The sequence below is a fragment of the Rhagoletis zephyria genome, unplaced genomic scaffold (genome assembly GCF_001687245.7).
Source record: "Rhagoletis zephyria isolate East Lansing unplaced genomic scaffold, Rhagoletis_zephyria_1.1 Rzeph_scaffold_04656, whole genome shotgun sequence".
In the NCBI taxonomy this organism is placed as follows: Eukaryota; Metazoa; Arthropoda; class Insecta; order Diptera; family Tephritidae; genus Rhagoletis; species Rhagoletis zephyria.
The window spans coordinates 29,356-46,486 of NW_016161739.1; the positions used below are offsets into that span (position 1 = coordinate 29,356).

Sequence of the window (17,131 nt, forward strand, 5' to 3'; positions counted from 1 at the left end):
TATACATAAATGCTCAGAATGAATAGAGAAGTCGATTAAGCCATGTCTGCCCGGCTGTCCGTCCGTAGGTCCGTTGGTATGTAGGTTTCCATGTATCCAAGGTAGGTTGATATTGAAAATGGGCGAAATCGGACTGGCCCACTGGAAATGGGCCCACTTCCCATATAACGGCAATTTTCAGAAATACGAAAACTGCGATATTTTAGTAACTACTAGAGATTAATCATTCAAAATTGATACTTACCATAAGTTTTAGACGAAAAATAAGAATATTAAAAATTTTTGGAAAATGGGCGTAGCCACGCCCACTTATGGTTACATGTGTATATCTTGGTAACCGCTGCACCAATTTCTTCCAAACTTAGTTGTTGGCCACGCCCATATCCCATATAACGGTAATTTAGAGAAATACAAAATCTTCGATAAATAAAGCTAATTTATTCAAAATTGATGCTTGCAACAATTCTTAACCAAGAAATACGTTTGTGATAAAATTTTGGAAAATGGGCGTAGCCACGCCCACTTATGGTTACATGTGTATATCTTGGTAACCGCTGCACCAATTTCTTCCAAACTTACTTGTTGGCCACGCCCATATCCCATATAACGGTAATTTAGAGAAATACAAAATCTTCGATAAATAAAGCTAATTTATTCAAAATTGATGCTTGCAACAATTCTTAACCAAGAAATACGTTTGTGATAAAATTTTGGAAAATGGGCGTGGCACATTATGTATCTCGGTAACCGGTCTACCAATTTGTACCAAACTCGGNCTTAACCAAGAAATACGTTTGTGATAAAATTTTCGAAAATGGGCGTGGCACATTATGTATCTCGGTAACCGGTCTACCAATTTGTACCAAACTCGGTTGGTTATTGCGCTTGCCACATAAAAGCAAAACGTTGAAAATTATTGAAATCGGACTAAAATTGAGGCCGCTTTTCATATAACGGTAAATTTCAGAACTGCTTGAAACTTCAAAATTTCGAAATTTAAGGACTCTAATTTATTCAAAATTGATGCGCCCCGGCTTACCATGTAGCGGTAGCTTTCGGTAAGGTGAAAGTCATATATTAAATACTTGCGCCGGGTATTTAATGTTCGGCTTCGCCCGCACTTAGATTTTCTTACTTGTTTTTTTATTATTTTTATTTAAACGTTTCTCATTTTACAACCATATCAAGATATTTTGTTTAACTTTTTACTTAAATTGATATTGAATTTCCAAATAGGTGGCAACTCTCTTCAAAATATTTTTGAAATAAAGCTTTCTTAAACTACTGTCTTTTGATGCCTATATTGAATTATGTATTTCATTTAACCTATTAATTAAAATACTTTTCATTTTCTAAACAGGTGGCAATCATCTTAACAATTATTTTCGAAACTAAACCTTCTTCCACCTTTATCGTAAATTGACTTTAAGTTTTTAAACAGGTGGAAACCCCCTTGAAAATTATTTCTACATAAATCATTATTGAACCCTTTTCGTTCGACATCCACTAAGGGTCCGTTGATCAAAGCCTGCTTGACACTAAACTCCGGTTAACGTCGTTATCGACGTCTTCGACTCCATGCATATAACACGGTGTCGGCAACGTACATATCGATGTTTAACCTGAGATAAGTGTCAACCAGGCTTTGAGCAACCGACCCTAAGGGTCTGATTATGCATACTTCGCATAACTTCCGCACAACCACTGGTACTGCTGCAATTGAAATGTCACTTAAAAAAATGTGAGGCAAAATCTAAACTCAACAGATCGGTAAGTTTTTACAAGTTCTGCTAATTTCCGGGTAATGGAGTGATAAAACCCTGTGTTTTAATTAAAGTTGTCTAAAAACATTTGACCTTGGGCCGGCACGGCTAAGAAATCAAGAAGTAAAAAGGTCGCCAAAACCGTCAACATTGAAAAACTTAACTTTTATAAAATTGCACGAACGTGCCAATGTCTTTCCGTTATCTAATTTTGAAAAATTTTCGGAGTTTTTTTGCTTGCTTTAGATGTGCCAAAACTTTCGTTTATACGCAAGTAAAAGTTTTTTTTTTTTAACATAGTTATATTCCCCGAATCTTCTCTGAGTTTAAGTTAAGTACATATGATACAAATTGAATATACCCCCGCTCTTATAAAGAGGCCCCACGTCTTCGAAGAAATGGCCCTCCAGAAATTAAAAGCGATTTGTTTGCTTGTGAATTTTCTGCAGAGTCGAGTCTAACAGTCGTTCATTTAGCAAAAGTTCTAAAGACTTTTGTTGGGTTAAGAGAGACTCAGAGAGCTCTATGTTCTTGGTTCATCGAGCGATAACCAAAGTAAACGCGATCATTTGCCTGCAAACCCGCTGTGGAAGTTTAAAAGCCGCCTTAAATGAAAATCGCTGGGAGAAGTAACATATAAAGTGTGGTTGGAGTCCCCTGTACATATTGTATTTTTTTGTCAGAGTCTGGGAGCAATTGGACGCTCTAAATTTAGTCCACCTTAGCGGTAGAACATTTCAAGTACATATTAGCCATTCTTTTTTAAAGCGGACGCATTTCGTAAAAAAAATTATGTGATGTCTCCGATTCGCTTAAATTTTTTTATGGGTTCTAAACATAAAATAAGCTAAAACGTATTCAATGAATTTTTTCTTTCTTTTTTTCTTCGGAGATATGATCTCTCCTGTACTTGTTAAAACCATTATATCTAGCGTTTTGCTCATCGTAGAAACTTTATCTTAACGTCGTTTTAAAGCTAAAGAAACGGGCTCAACATTTCTAAATATAAGATGGTCATAATTGTCCTAAAGCTAACTTAGCTATTATCAGTTAAACTTTTTGAGGATAATTTGCGTAAATAAGGGATTTAAAATTACACTATCGTAATCCTTGTATAATTCGATATAAAATCCATACTTCAAAAAATTGCCGTTTTTCGATACCTATTGTTAAAATATCTTTTTTTTATGACGATCGGGTTTTTGCAAAAATTTTAAGTTTATTGTGGATTTCGAAAGAATGCCTATCCAGAAATAAGATTTGTACGTCAGAATTTTTCTTTAAGGCGACAAACCCCTAGAAATGGGCGTGGCAATTGTAGGCCTAAAGTTAGCAAAACGCAGATTTTATTGCGGGTTTTTTCAATCAAAGAATCTTCTAGAAATGGGCGTGGCAATTTTAAGCCCCAAGTTCAAAAATTTAGATTTTATTGTGGATTTCGGAAGAATATCTACATATGTACATATACTGCGAGTTAAGGACCGTTTGCACCATGTCTGGTTAATTCTAACTCCCAGTTAAATATCGTTATCGACGTTATCGAGACACAGCACGTGATCGATAAAGCATTTGATGTTCTAAACTGAAGGATGTACCTTCAGTTAGCTTTAAGCAAACGGCCCTTAACTCGTTTGAAAACCACTTTAACGCAGAGTTGTATCAGAAATCTTTCTGCTTCAGCCAATCAGAAAAGTTGCAGCTCCATAGCAGTTTTTTCAGGCATTGTGGCTCGAGGCGAATTTACACAAAAAAAAAAATGAAAGAGGTGAACAAAAGTACTGAATAAACCAAAATGGCAAAGGAAGTATCAATTTTATCGAACTAGCATTTTTTAGTCTAAGATCTTATTTGTCGAAAAACTCATTCCTACACCATTCTCTCATTTACTGCGAAATGTGGCGTTGCTCGCCTTAAAAGCCTGAACGACTTCGAAAGCCGCAGCCTGAAAAACCCGCTATGGAGCTTCAGATAAAGAGGCAAAAGCGTCATTTAACACGCCAATGTTCAAAAAATTTATTTCCCAAAAATATTTAAAATGAATGTCCATCAAAAAAGGGGCCAAGGCGATAATTAGTTGTTATCCATCATGCCTCATGGTACGCAGAGACAACTACATAAACTTACTGGTAATATCATGAAGCAGACATACGCACAAAACAAATTGAAACACAGAGACTTGATTTTTATTTATTTATTTTATTTTTTTAATCAATTAACAGTAAAAATTAAATCCAAATATTCACCGTGAACGATTGTGGCTTACGAAAAGCTCTTTCATTTAACAAGTTATATAGGGCCAATTTGAACGTAATATTAGCTAACCTACAGTGTAATCTACTGAGTTCGTTGCAGCTATCCTTACTACCTACATACATATTTGCCATCTCAAACTATTCATTTTAAAAACGATATAGTCCATTCCTATGCCCACACAAACATATATATGTACATATATATGTATGTACATATGTCAACCGTTAAAATATTGTCATGGCAACAAAACATTTCGTGAAAAATTATTGAACAACAAACGGCTGTACCTATAGATTTAGTCGTATTGGCTATTTTTCGACGTGTCTGCTAGAATGGAAGACTACGCCCCAAGTCGATATAAAATGCTGGAAAAGATTGGAGAAGGAGTGCATGGATATGTATTCAAAGCAATCGATCTGCAACGGCAAAAGCATGTAGCTATTAAGAAAATTGCTTTGAAAAATAAATTCGGAAACATTTCACTGAACACTTTACGGGAAATTAAAACTTTGCAGTTGTGCCAGTCCAAATATGTAAGTAAAATGTATTGCTCTTGCATTACCCGATAACGCAACGATTATTCGTATACACTTTTTACATCAGATAGTATCGATCATTGATATATATCCAGACTTAACCGGACTAGCCTTGGTATTAGAATATATGCCGGAAACTTTATACGGAAAATTGAGGAACGAAGTAAATCCTCTAAATAGACAGCAAATTCGGCAATATACACAAATGATGCTTAAGGGGATCGAATATCTGCATAGCATGGGCATAATGCATAGGGTAAGTGATGTGAAGTACATATGTATGTACATATATACAAATATGTACCAGGTGTGGGCACTTTGTGAGGGGTTGTCATATTGATTTTTCATTAGATCCAAAATTTTTTGAAAAAATGGTTGATAAAGAGAATACTTAAGACTGAACAATTGCAAAATTTTTAAAAGGTTATACCTTATTAAAGAAATATCTTATATTGATTGCGTCCTCATCTGTTATTATCTAATGGGAGTTCAAAAAAGGTTAAACATTCGTTTTTTACACTTTAAATCTGAAATATTTTGCCTTAGATTTCGCAAAACTTATGTCATTTGAGTTAGTCTGAAGCTTGCATAGTAAAATTTAATCTTTTCAGTATTACGTATTCAGAATATTTTACAGGACAACCTTGTATTGTGTTGTTGAAAGTTTAAGCTCAACACGCTGTAGAAAATAAATGTTAAAAGCTAAATACAATCAATTTTTATGTACAAAGTTTAAGCGCTTACGAGGCATTTACGCCCATATTATACCGAAAGAGAAAATAACTCAAAAAGAACATAAGCGAAAAAAATATATTTTTATATTCTGCCTAATCCTGAGTTTAGCCAGAAAAAAATTTCAACCGAAAATTTGTATTCCGCCAATATTAAATACATGGAAACCAAACGTGAAAGTGAACCGGTTTGGGGAAAATGAAACTGATCAGCCGATATGTAATTATCCCGTGTATTTTTTTTGTTTTTGCTTTTTGGTACATTAAGATGTCAAAACGAAAGAAAATGGGAGATAATTTTCGTCATTTTGTTGACATCCTAGAGTAGCGCTGCCATAATCCTGAACCCATCGTCCAGGAGACTTATTTCCTATAAATACAGTTTCTTTGGTTCTGGTGCAAATTTTGTGGCACAATTAGGGCTGTGCGATCAATTGATTACTCAAAATTTTAATTAATCATAAAGTAAATAACTCAGTTATTCGATTAATTAGAAATTATGATTACTCAAAAGTTCAGTTACTCGAGTTGTCAAGATTTTTGATTAACCAAAAAAAAAAAAATATTTGAGTAATTTGCTTGATGCTTAATCAACATTTCGAGTAAAATGAGTAATCAACATTTCAACTCTTTACATATGTATAAAGTAGTTAAAGTTCCTTGATCCTTTGAAAACAACGTTTCTGTTTTCAAAAATTAAAACGAAAATGTTTTTTCATACACAGAATGTAAAAAAGAAAATAAGCATTTTCCAAAGCAAACTCTTATACGAGCAAAATTTTTTTTTTTTGAGTAATCATATTTCAAGTAGCTCGATTAATCATCATTTTGAGTAATCAAAATCTTGATTACTCGAGTAATTGATTAACCGAATAATTGATTAACCAACTTGCTCGAGTAATCGAATAATCGCACAGCCCTAGGCACAATCCGTAGAGCTGAATGATGGATGATGAAACGCTCAAGTTCTGATTTTTTTTAGTCATAAAAGAACAAATTTCTCTTAATGGTGCCGTAGCTTGGAAAAATGTTTGGCGCTTTCAACGTGGTCTTGAATGCTTGCCTTAGCAAATTTCCACATATCCTATAATGCGCTTCATGATCATTTTTGCCATTCTTTATATGCATAACCTAAAGAAGCCATTTTGTCTGAAGTGAAGCCATTCCAAAAGACTTACCCAATAAGGACTGAAAAAGGTGCTTCCCTGCATGTTTCCTAGAAAGGGGATTCCTATTTACAATTTACGGACATGTACTTATGTATATGTTTATATTACTCAGCATTACAAATGGGATTCAATAAGCATTTTAAGGCTCAAAAAACATATTTGATCTGAACCTTAAATATTTAATTCCTTATAGTCCTTCTGGAAGCTCTCCCTTGAGTAGCGAAAGCAGAAACCCTTCAATTTGTGCCACTCCATGCAAAAATGGAAGGAGAAAGGAATGACTTTCAGAAAGGCCTTTTGGAAGAGATTTTAACTCTTGAAATTATCTGCTGTGTAGTATGTGTGACCCCTCAGCCGTGTACCTGTTCAGGAACTAGCACTTTTTTTTGGCATTTGCCGGAAGATACAAAATTAGAGTTTAACCAAATAAAGTAAACAAAAATTTACCTTCTTTCTCACCAGATATTGGGCCGTATGAATAAAAACTAAGCAATTGCTTTTTCTTAAAATTTCATACCTTTTACTTAAATTTTGTTTGAATAAATTGAGTAAAAGATTTGTAATTTTAAGAAAAAGCAATTGCTTATTTTTATTCATACGGCCCATTGTTCAACATGTTAGAAAAAATGTTTCATTATCGATTTTCGACTTCTTATGGCAGAAAGCTTAACTTTTTTTCAAAGCAAAAATCTGCTAAAAATTAGATGGGCGCCTCATTTCATTAAAAAACGAGGACAATTTAGGTGTGGACCAGGACACCAGGACAATTTGTTTAAATCAGGACAAATCCTGGAAAATCCGGACGTCAGACAACACTACTTTAGGTATTTTTTCAAATTTCCTCAACAGTGGGGCCTAAAATAAATGAAAAATCTTTTTTTTCTTAATTTTGTTCTTGATTTATGATAAATTATCTCATTTCCATTTAATTTGTTGACTGATCTTACAAAGCAAAATAACTTGATTTCAGTAATATAAATTGCCTATAAATTACAAATGAGCGGTAAATCACGATAATGTGAACATACTTTAAGGTCATTAATGTATACCTATTTCTTTTAATATTTTCTGTTGCATGCAACCAAAATTCCGATCAGCTATACCTTTACTTGCAAGTTTTTGCTAACTTTGCATTCACTGGTGATCTATTCGAACAGACTAAAACGGTGTTCACATGAGGCAATTTTACAGGCAATTTTTAGTTGAAAGCAAAAATCGCCAAGTGCGAAAGGTTTTTTAACTAGTTGCTTCCAATGAGACAGCCAGCTTTTGATTCAACTAATCGCCTCTAAAATTGTCTGCAAAATCGCCTCATGTAAACACCGTATAAATAACTTTACAAGAAACCGTTGGCTGCATTTCTTTATTCATTCTGAACGTTCGGAGTAAACTTTTTTGTTTACTTATTCTTTAGAACGTTCCTGATGATATGTTAACGGGCTGAGATTTCCTATAATGGACCATTTCCTATATCACCCAAAGTATTACGAATTTTTTAATGAAATTCGCAGGGGGTGTTGAGGAGGTGCTCATTGACCGATATCATCAACATTTTGTGTACAAATGCTAATAGTTTTTAAGTTATTCGTTGTTAAAATTTCCCCACTGCTTCACAATAATTTTTTTATAAACACTGCACTAATCACTTTTCTTTTTATTAATACACCATCTTTTCTTCATAAACAAATGGATGCACATCTTTTTTCACTAAATATTTAGCCATTTATGCTTATAAAAGTGTTCTTAAAATATTTTTCTATTCACAAAGAATAGTAAACACACAATTGTTCAGCGATGGCCGCCATGAATGAGGTGCCATATCGTTGAAAATGTTAATAGTTCTTTTTAGCCAAAAATACTTTGTGATGCATTACGGGATTGAAGGCTAAAAGGAAAATATTAATTTTACGGTCTTATTTATGCACATATATTTAAGAAATTTTCGCCTGCGGCGCTTTTTTCTAAAAAATCCAATACTTCCATATATCTTGAAAATTTTTAATAAAAAATCGCGCGATTTTTTATTACAAATTTTCGCCTGCGGCGCTTTTTTCTAAAAAATCCAATACTTCCATATATCTTGAAAATTTTTAATAAAAAATCGCGCGATTTTTTATTACAAATTTTCGCCTGCGGCGCTTTTTTCGAAAAACTACAATACTTCCATATATCTTGAAAATTTTCACCTGCGGTCCTTTTTTTTTTATCAATTCTTCCATATATAGTGAAAATATCCAATAAAAAAGCTATATCATATATGTACATGTCCACTTTATTATTTACGTTTTCGTTGATTCCCTTTTCAGTACTTTTTTTTACACATTTTTTGTGATGTGTGGCAGCACCGCAATTTCAGTTCACTCGATGTACAAAGGAAAATGTGAGGTTAAATTGCACTTTTTTTTACAACTTTAACAACGAATTACTTAAAAACTATAAGCCTCCGGAGGGGGGGTTTTCAGATTTAGAATCACAAAAAGCCGCTCTAAACCCCCTCATTTTTTTTTTTTCAAAGCCTGGTCCATTATTGGAAAATTTTCCCTGTTAACGTATATTTCAAACGTATTCCGTTTATACCGGCTGTGAAATGGGTTTATCCGGAATGTATAAAGAAACGCAGCATTTGAATAACCTAATAATTTCATGCATATGTATATACATGTGTATGTGTGTTTATAAATCTTAAATTTCGTGTGCAACGAATGAATTTAAATGTTTAAATATTAAATGCTAAATCATCTGTTGTTATTCGCAGGATATAAAACCGGCCAATCTACTCATAAGCGAAGACGAATCTCTAAAAATTGCTGATTTCGGTTTGGCGCGATTATATTTTCCAAAAGAAGAAAATAAGTTATATTCACCTCAAGTTTCGACGCGTTGGTATAGAGCACCAGAAATACTTTGGGGAAGTCAAAAGTATAGTCCCGCTGTGGACATGTGGGCTGCCGGCTGTGTTTTTGCAGAAATGCTGAGAGGAGTTCCATTATTTTCCGTAAATATAAATGTCAAGTCATAAAAAAGATGAATTGAAAATATTATATTTCAGGGTTCGACTGATATCGAACAACTGGCGCTTGTAATAAGAACATTGGGTAGTCCAAGACTCAATGAGTGGCCGGAGCTTACGTCTTTACCGGACTACAACAAAATACGGTAATACTAAAAAAATTAAAAAATTTATAAAAAATAGGCCGGCGCACAGTGAGCTGAAAAGGGCAGTGCAAATTTCTGAAATATCTGGAAATATACAACTACGTGTTTATTTAGTTTCTATACATGTCGTCTGACACGTTTTAAGACTTTCTGAAAAAAAAAAATCGATCAAGCAATATTTAAAGAGCACAAGAAGTATGTTATATGATTCAGAGTTGGGGGTAGTGCATTAAATCTTGAGTATAGTTGGCATTTCGGAAGCAGTAAATATATTGACAAAGATTATATTTTTCAATATTTATTGATAGCGGTAAATTTTTCCAATACCACTAACAACTTTGTTGATAGTGCTATTTTAGTGTTGCCAGATTTTTTTTGTTAAGAAAAGGTTCTCGCGCAATAAGCGTTTTCGTAAAGCTCTAAAAATTACAACTACAACATTTGAACATAGCCTCCATATCGAAACGTAAGACGTATTCTACGTCAAAATGATCGTCACATAAGTTATTTTGACAAAAATTCATAGATATTCATAAACCAGTCTTATACATATACAAATATCGATATAAGTAGGTATGGATACTTTCAGCGTGATACTTAGTTGGCATCGATACTTTATTTTGATGCTACTCCCAAGTACAGGTATCCATTTCATGGTNGTCTTATACATATACAAATATCGATATAAGTAGGTATGGATACTTTCAGCCTGATACTTAGTTGGCATCGATACTTTATTTTGATGCTACTCCCAAGTACAGGTATCCATTTCATGGCATCGTTTTATCAGAGAATGTTAATTTAATTACATTAACATTCTCTGGTACTACCAACAGTTGTATTTTTTTTTACTGAATAAGGGGCCATTTAATTGCTATCTAGAGAAACCTTTTTAAAATTTTGACTTTCAATTTTATTTTTAACATTTTTTCATACAAGTGTCACGTAATGGAAATACCCATGTAACAACATAAAAAGGTAAAACCATTGAGAGGCAGTCTGACGTTTGTCAACAATATAATTTTAAAATTTGAACGCAGCTCACACACACATTCTCATTTTTAATCTCAAACAACAATAAATGTGAACAATTTAATTTTTTTATTTTCAATTTTATATGATTTTAAAATATTCGCAAGCGTCAGAAAAAAATCATGGCACCGAATTGAGAGCATGTTTTTGTCTTCTAATGTTTTTTATCATGGAAATACCCATAAGTACATAATTAGCTTTTATATATTGAATGAGCCTACTTATTGTATAGTATATAATAAAATTTCAAATCTACATATTTATTCTATTTAAGCTTTCCAAATGCAATAGGAGTTCACTGGGATAACCTATTCCCTAGCTGTACACAAGCGGTTGAAATCAACTTGGTTTCAAATCTGGTTGTTTACAACCCGAAGAATCGGCTGACTGCCTCTGAGGTACGTATGTGAATAGAACACGCACAAAAGGTTCTAAGCAACATCTTTCCGAACAAAATTTACTTACTATTTTTATTATAACAACAAAGCGACTAAACATACATACAGATGTTATCACATATCATTTTACGTTTTACAGGCATTAAATCACGATTATTTCCAGTAGCAAGAATTTGCCCAGTGTTAACGCAATTCTGTCGTCTTTGCCATCGGATTCTCCTTGCCGCAATGAGAAGAGAGTGGTCGAAATACGTACTCGATTGCAAAGAGCCTAACATGATGGACAAAATGTTTAACGGAAAATTTGACCTGAACATATGCATGTATGCACCTAAATTACACAAATTCTTATCCTGTTGAAACCAGTACTGAAGATGAAGCCGGAGCTCAAGGCGGTGACGAAGGAATCGATGTCGCACCGCGCATTTATGACGAGGTACGGAATAGCAAATTCGCGTCAGAAAATCAACAAAACTGGTGGATCTGACGGCCTGCCTGCTAACAGATTGGAGTTAAGGGTTTACTTTTAGTTTTCTTCGGCGTGCTCAATAATTTTGCGTTACCTGATATAAAGAGTGCCCGCACCCAAAAAAAAAATCCAAATTGGGGAAACTGAGAGAACAACATGACATTATGCCGATTATGGGCACTGCCTTGCCCCCGGGCAAAGTTCTTTTAAGCTTTCGATACATTTTGTATAGGCGCGAGCAGAGTAAAAGCTCTCTCTGCCCAACGCTGCATTAGACCTTATGAATAAAAACTAAGCAATTGCTTTTTCTAAATTTCAGTCCTACTACACCTTTTTCAGGTTTAGTTCATAAAGCTGCAATTCATATTCAGAAATTCCATTTCAAATTCAGATAGTTACAATTCAAGTTCAGAATGTCCATCTCAAATTCAGAATTTTCTTTTCANCATTAGACCTTATGAATAAAAACTAAGCAATTGCTTTTTCTAAATTTCAGACCTACTACACCTTTTTCAGGTTTAGTTCATAAAGCTGCAATTCATACTCAGAAATTCCATTTCAAATTCAGAGAGTTACAATTCAAGTTCAGAATGTCCATCTCAAATTCAGAATTTTCTTTTCAAATTCAGAAAGTTGCAATTCAAATTCAGAATTTCTGTTTTAAACTCAGAAAGTTGCAATTCTTATTGAGAAAGTTACATTTCAAATTCAGAATTTCCATTTTAAATTCACAAAGTTGCAATTCAAATTCAGAATTTCTGTTTTAAACTCAGAAAGTTGCAATTCTTATTGAGAAAGTTACATTTCAAATTCAGAATTTCCATTTTAAATTCACAAATTTGCAATTCAAATTCAGAATTTTCATTTCAAATTCAGAATTTTCACTTCAAATTCAGAAAGCTGCAATCCAAATTCAAAATTTTCATTTTATATTCAGAAAGTTGCAATTCTAATTCAGAAAATTACATTTCAAATTCAGAGTTTCCATTTCAAATTCAGAAGGATTCATTTCAAATTTAGAAAGTTACAATTCAAATTCAGAAAGACCGTGAAATGTGAAAGCGGCTCTTAGCGACCAGAACGAGGCTGTTATTAAATAACCTATCGATTGTTTGCAGGATTTGACATCGATGTTCGGACAAATCGATGTATTATTTGCATTCCTTGCGGTATTGGGTACTAGTTGTTTTGTGTACTTTGCCGTTATAGGGCTTTCGCACGTGGCGATTTTTTAGGCAACTTTTAGTTGAAAGCAAAAATCGCCTCGTCCGAACGGCACTTTCAACTAATCGCTTTCAACAAAGTCGGTCGCCAGCCAACTTTGAGCTCGTTCACCTTTTTTTCCTTGCAACCCTGTGTTTGTTTATATTGTGTATACATACTTTTTTCTTTTTTACTTTTTTACTTTTATTTTATCTTTCAGCTTCGCTAAAAGCACGTCTACCAACGCTTGGCTTACCAAATTTACGCAAATTGATAAAATTTTGCGATTTAAATTCATTTTCAATAATGTAAATAACCAGGGAACGGATTTTATAGAAATTACCTTTTTTTCTGCTTCGATTAAGAATGTCCACGATTTAGCTTTCTCTGATTCCATATATACACATTTGATGTTGTCTTTTTTTGCCTTTTTTAAGATATTTGCCTTTTTTTTGCCTCTTTTAAGATATTTGCCTTTTCTACCTTTAAAAAAGTGATTATAGCATTTACAATATTTTTTTAAAGATTAAAAAATATACACATGCACATGCGGCTTATAGAAGCGCAGGGTCCTCTTGCCAAATTGGTGTTGGAAAAATTCAGCTAACGTAGGCTTGGAGACAATAAGGGGTGTGGATAAAATTGTAAGGGCGAGGAAAACGCCCTTATTCCTGATAATATGAACGTTTCAAACGTTCCATATTTAAATTGGGATCCACTTGTATCAACTTACGTCGAGCGCACATTTAGTACATTCAAGGCTTTTCTTCGCGAAAATCGAATGAAAATGCTGCCAGAAAACTTCAAAATGCATCTTGTGGTTCAATGTTACTACAACTATACAGATTAAAGTTTTATGAGTTAGAAACTCGAAAGGATAAAATAGTCAAAGATTTAAAGTACAAATTTTTCATATAATGAAACTAGCTCATAGTTTTTCTCTTTTTACTTGTAATATAAACATTTCTAAAATAAATGTATTTTTTTATTGTTCATCGTATTTTCTGTCTTTTTTTAGTGCCCTATTTTGCTTTTTTGCAATACCTAGTGCCTTTTCCTGCCCTTTTCGCTATTTTTTCCCCCTTTTTTGCAATACCTAGTGCCTTTTCCTGCCTTTTTCGCTATTTTATTTTGCCTTTTCCAGCCTATTTCGTTATTTAATTTTGCCTTTTTTATAGGTTTCGTGTTGAATCGAAAATCGCCTCGTCTGAATAGGGATGGCAACTTTTTCACTTTCAACTTCTCATTCAACTTCGCATTCAACTTTTGTTGCCTGTAAAATCGCCGCGTGCGAATGCCCTATTAGGGATAAAACGATGTCATGGAAGTATCGATACCTGTACTTGGAAGTACATCGAAAGAAAGTATCGAGCTAAAAGTATCGATACCTACTTATATCGATATTTGTATCTATATAAGAATTGTTTGTATAAAAAACGCCATCACATACATGGGCGTAGCCAGGTAGGGGCAGGGGGGTGCTCGAGCCCCCCTAACTTTCAAATTTTCCTTGTATATATATAAAATAGTACCCTGAAATGCCAGCTTAATAGGGTCGAGCCCCCCCCTAAATTTCATTCTGGCTACGCCGATGATCACATATCTATGAATTTTTGTCAAAATAACTTTTGTGACTATAATTTTTGATTTTAGGCGAATGCTACTTAATCTTTTTAAGAACATCTTTAAGTTTTAAAACATGGTTTACTGGGACGGCCTCCCAGAAAACAAGAAAAAAGGCAAAGTCCAATACGATGTTTTTAAAAAGTCCCCAGAATTTTGTTAGCAGAATTGTCTCCGTTTGTATGTCTGTACGTGTTTTATTGTTATACTTATTATTTATTTTGTATGAACGAAGGGAAACCGATTGAGATCAAAAACAATTATTTTATAATTTATTTCATACAAAAGAATTAATGGGAAATGTTTAGTTATTTGCAGGTCGTTTTTTGGGAAGGCGGGCGGAAGGGGAGGAGCTGAACAGCATTTGCAGAGAACACCTTTATATATTTTTAATGCTTCTGGTTTATAACCTATTTTCTTTTATCTCTCATTCTTTTGCATATTTTGGAGTTTGACACCTGAATTCCGCCATTTAATTTGCACATGCAACCGAAGTCATAATTTAGAAGGTGTTTTTATTTAATAAATTGTGATTAATTGGTTGTTTTATATATTCACAATAATAATTAGATTGAAAAAAGTTCGGAAATAAAATTTTCACTGAATCGGGTTTCGATATACCGATACCTACTCAGTACTCGGTTCAAAAGTATCGATACTAAAATTACTTGGTATCGGACGAAAAGTATCGAGTATGTACTTGCATTTACTAGTATCCTTTTATCCCTATTTGCCGTACAGTTTAGCCCAATAATAAATTTTCTTGGTGGTTGCGTGTACCCACTTATTATATTTTTTCGGAATGCGGGATGGAGTAAAGAAAGCTTTTTTGCAAGCGTGTATTAATCATGGTAGCCTAAGCACCGAGCAAATCAATGATGTTTTACCGCCAATTTGCCAAACATGTTTGTATTCAAAAACAAAAATCCCATTTGCTTTCTCTAAAGTGTTTTGTAACAGATGATGCGGACGACGCTCTGGATGTCAAAAAATTGGTGCTAGAAATAAATAATGATTTGAAAGAGCTAAATCAGGAATTAAGTTTTATAAAACACCCGCTGCTGGATAAAGAGTTTTTGGTTTTTGGTCTTACCTTCGAAACGCTAGCCAGCAAGCATCAGCAACATTATACTGAAGCGGATCAGATGTATTTTGCTAAATTAGTAGAAATAATGGCTCCTCAAGAAGATTATAGTATTTCTTGGGTAGATATGTACAATCTCTCGAGTTTAACCCCTACTGCCCGGAAGCATTTGCCAAAGACTCGAATTCAATTTCTAGTAAAAAAGTGGACTGATCAGGGCTATTTTTTAGAAATGGATGATAAAATATATTTTGGGCCGCGTATGTTAGTGGAATATGCCAGTCATTTGAAGACGCATTACTCGGACTACATCAAAGACTGCCCTCTTTGCAAAAAAATTGTGTTATGGGTAAGAAAATATAAAACATTGTACAGAAAGGAAATTTATTAATTAAATACATCTGCAGGATATAAAATGCTCGAGTTGCGGAGCCAAAGTTCATAAAGAGTGTATAAGGACTTTTTTGAAACGTAATTCTAATTGCCCAGCTTGCAGTAACGTATGGAGTACAGCATTGAATTAAAACTTACATACATTACTTCATATTTAATAGTATTATAATATTTTTCCATTATACAAATACACACGGCGTGTGTCAGTGAAAACGTACAGTAGATTTTTTCCATTTCTCGAAAATGTTTTGTTTTTTTTTAAGTTTTATTAATTTAAAACAAGTAATTATCAAGCAAAAAGCAAACCCGACTTCATTTTTCATATAAAAATTTAAGATTATCGTTAACTTCTTTATGATCCGTTGATCGGATTTAAACGAAATTAATATGGGACCACCTGTGAAGTAACAACTTTCCCTTAAAAAGGATTATCGAAACCGGCTAATGTGGTCCAAAGTTNATCAAGCAAAAAGCAAACCCGACTTCATTTTTCATATAAAAATTTAAGATTATCGTTAACTACTTTATGATCCGTTGATCGGATTTAAACCAAATTAATATGGGACCACCTGTGAAGTAACAACTTTCCCTTAAAAAGGATTATCGAAACCGGCTAATGTGGTCCAAAGTCATGCGGTAACATACATAAAGAAAATATTTCTCCTTTTTGTGATGTCGGTTAAAAAATAAAGTTCACGCTACAGCAAAATTCATAAACCTCGTAGCTTGTACCAAGGCGTATGTATTTAACAAGCAGATATTCATACTGTCATTGGTATGCATTACAACAAGACNCATGCGGTAACATACATAAAGAAAATATTTCTCCTTTTTGTGATGTCGGTTAAAAAATAAAGTTCACGCTACAGCAAAATTCATAAACCTCGTAGCTTGTACCAAGGCGTATGTATTTAACACGCAGATATTCATACTGTCATTGGAATGCATTACAACAAACACAACATTTTGACGCAATGTTGGTCACGGCGAAAAAATCAAGCGACCAGCACCNAGCAAAATTCATAAACCTCGTAGCTTGTACCAAGGCGTATGTATTTAACACGCAGATATTCATACTGTCATTGGAATGCATTACAACAAACACAACATTTTGACGCAATGTTGGTCACGGCGAAAAAATCAAGCGACCAGCACCACCTTGTTAAATACACCTTGGTTTACAACTTTGTAACAATTAAAAAAAAAATCGCCACATTTTAAAGTGCCAAAATTTCGGCAAAATGTCATCTGTTCTCTCACAGNCACCTTGTTAAATACACCTTGGTTTACAACTTTGTAACAATTAAAAAAAATCGTCACA

General features: G+C 33.8%; 2 protein-coding genes across 2 annotated transcripts; both read left to right on the top strand.

Moving 5' to 3' along the window:
- Window positions 1-4,348: 4,348 nt before the first annotated feature.
- LOC108371034 (cyclin-dependent kinase 20) lies at window positions 4,349-11,350 on the top strand. Its single transcript, XM_017626521.1, has 6 exons — window positions 4,349-4,549; window positions 4,620-4,808; window positions 9,208-9,447; window positions 9,502-9,608; window positions 10,915-11,038; window positions 11,178-11,350. Exons 1-6 carry the CDS (start codon window positions 4,349-4,351, stop codon window positions 11,202-11,204), a joined length of 888 nt encoding a protein of 295 aa, XP_017482010.1. The 3' UTR covers window positions 11,205-11,350.
- Window positions 11,351-15,020: 3,670 nt separating this feature from the next.
- Window positions 15,021-16,054, top strand: Nse1 (SMC5-SMC6 complex component Non-SMC element 1). The gene is made up of 3 exons (XM_017626522.1): window positions 15,021-15,238; window positions 15,294-15,766; window positions 15,825-16,054. Exons 1-3 carry the CDS (start codon window positions 15,136-15,138, stop codon window positions 15,939-15,941), a joined length of 693 nt encoding a protein of 230 aa, XP_017482011.1. The 5' UTR covers window positions 15,021-15,135; the 3' UTR covers window positions 15,942-16,054.
- The last annotated feature ends 1,077 nt before the right edge of the window (window positions 16,055-17,131 follow it).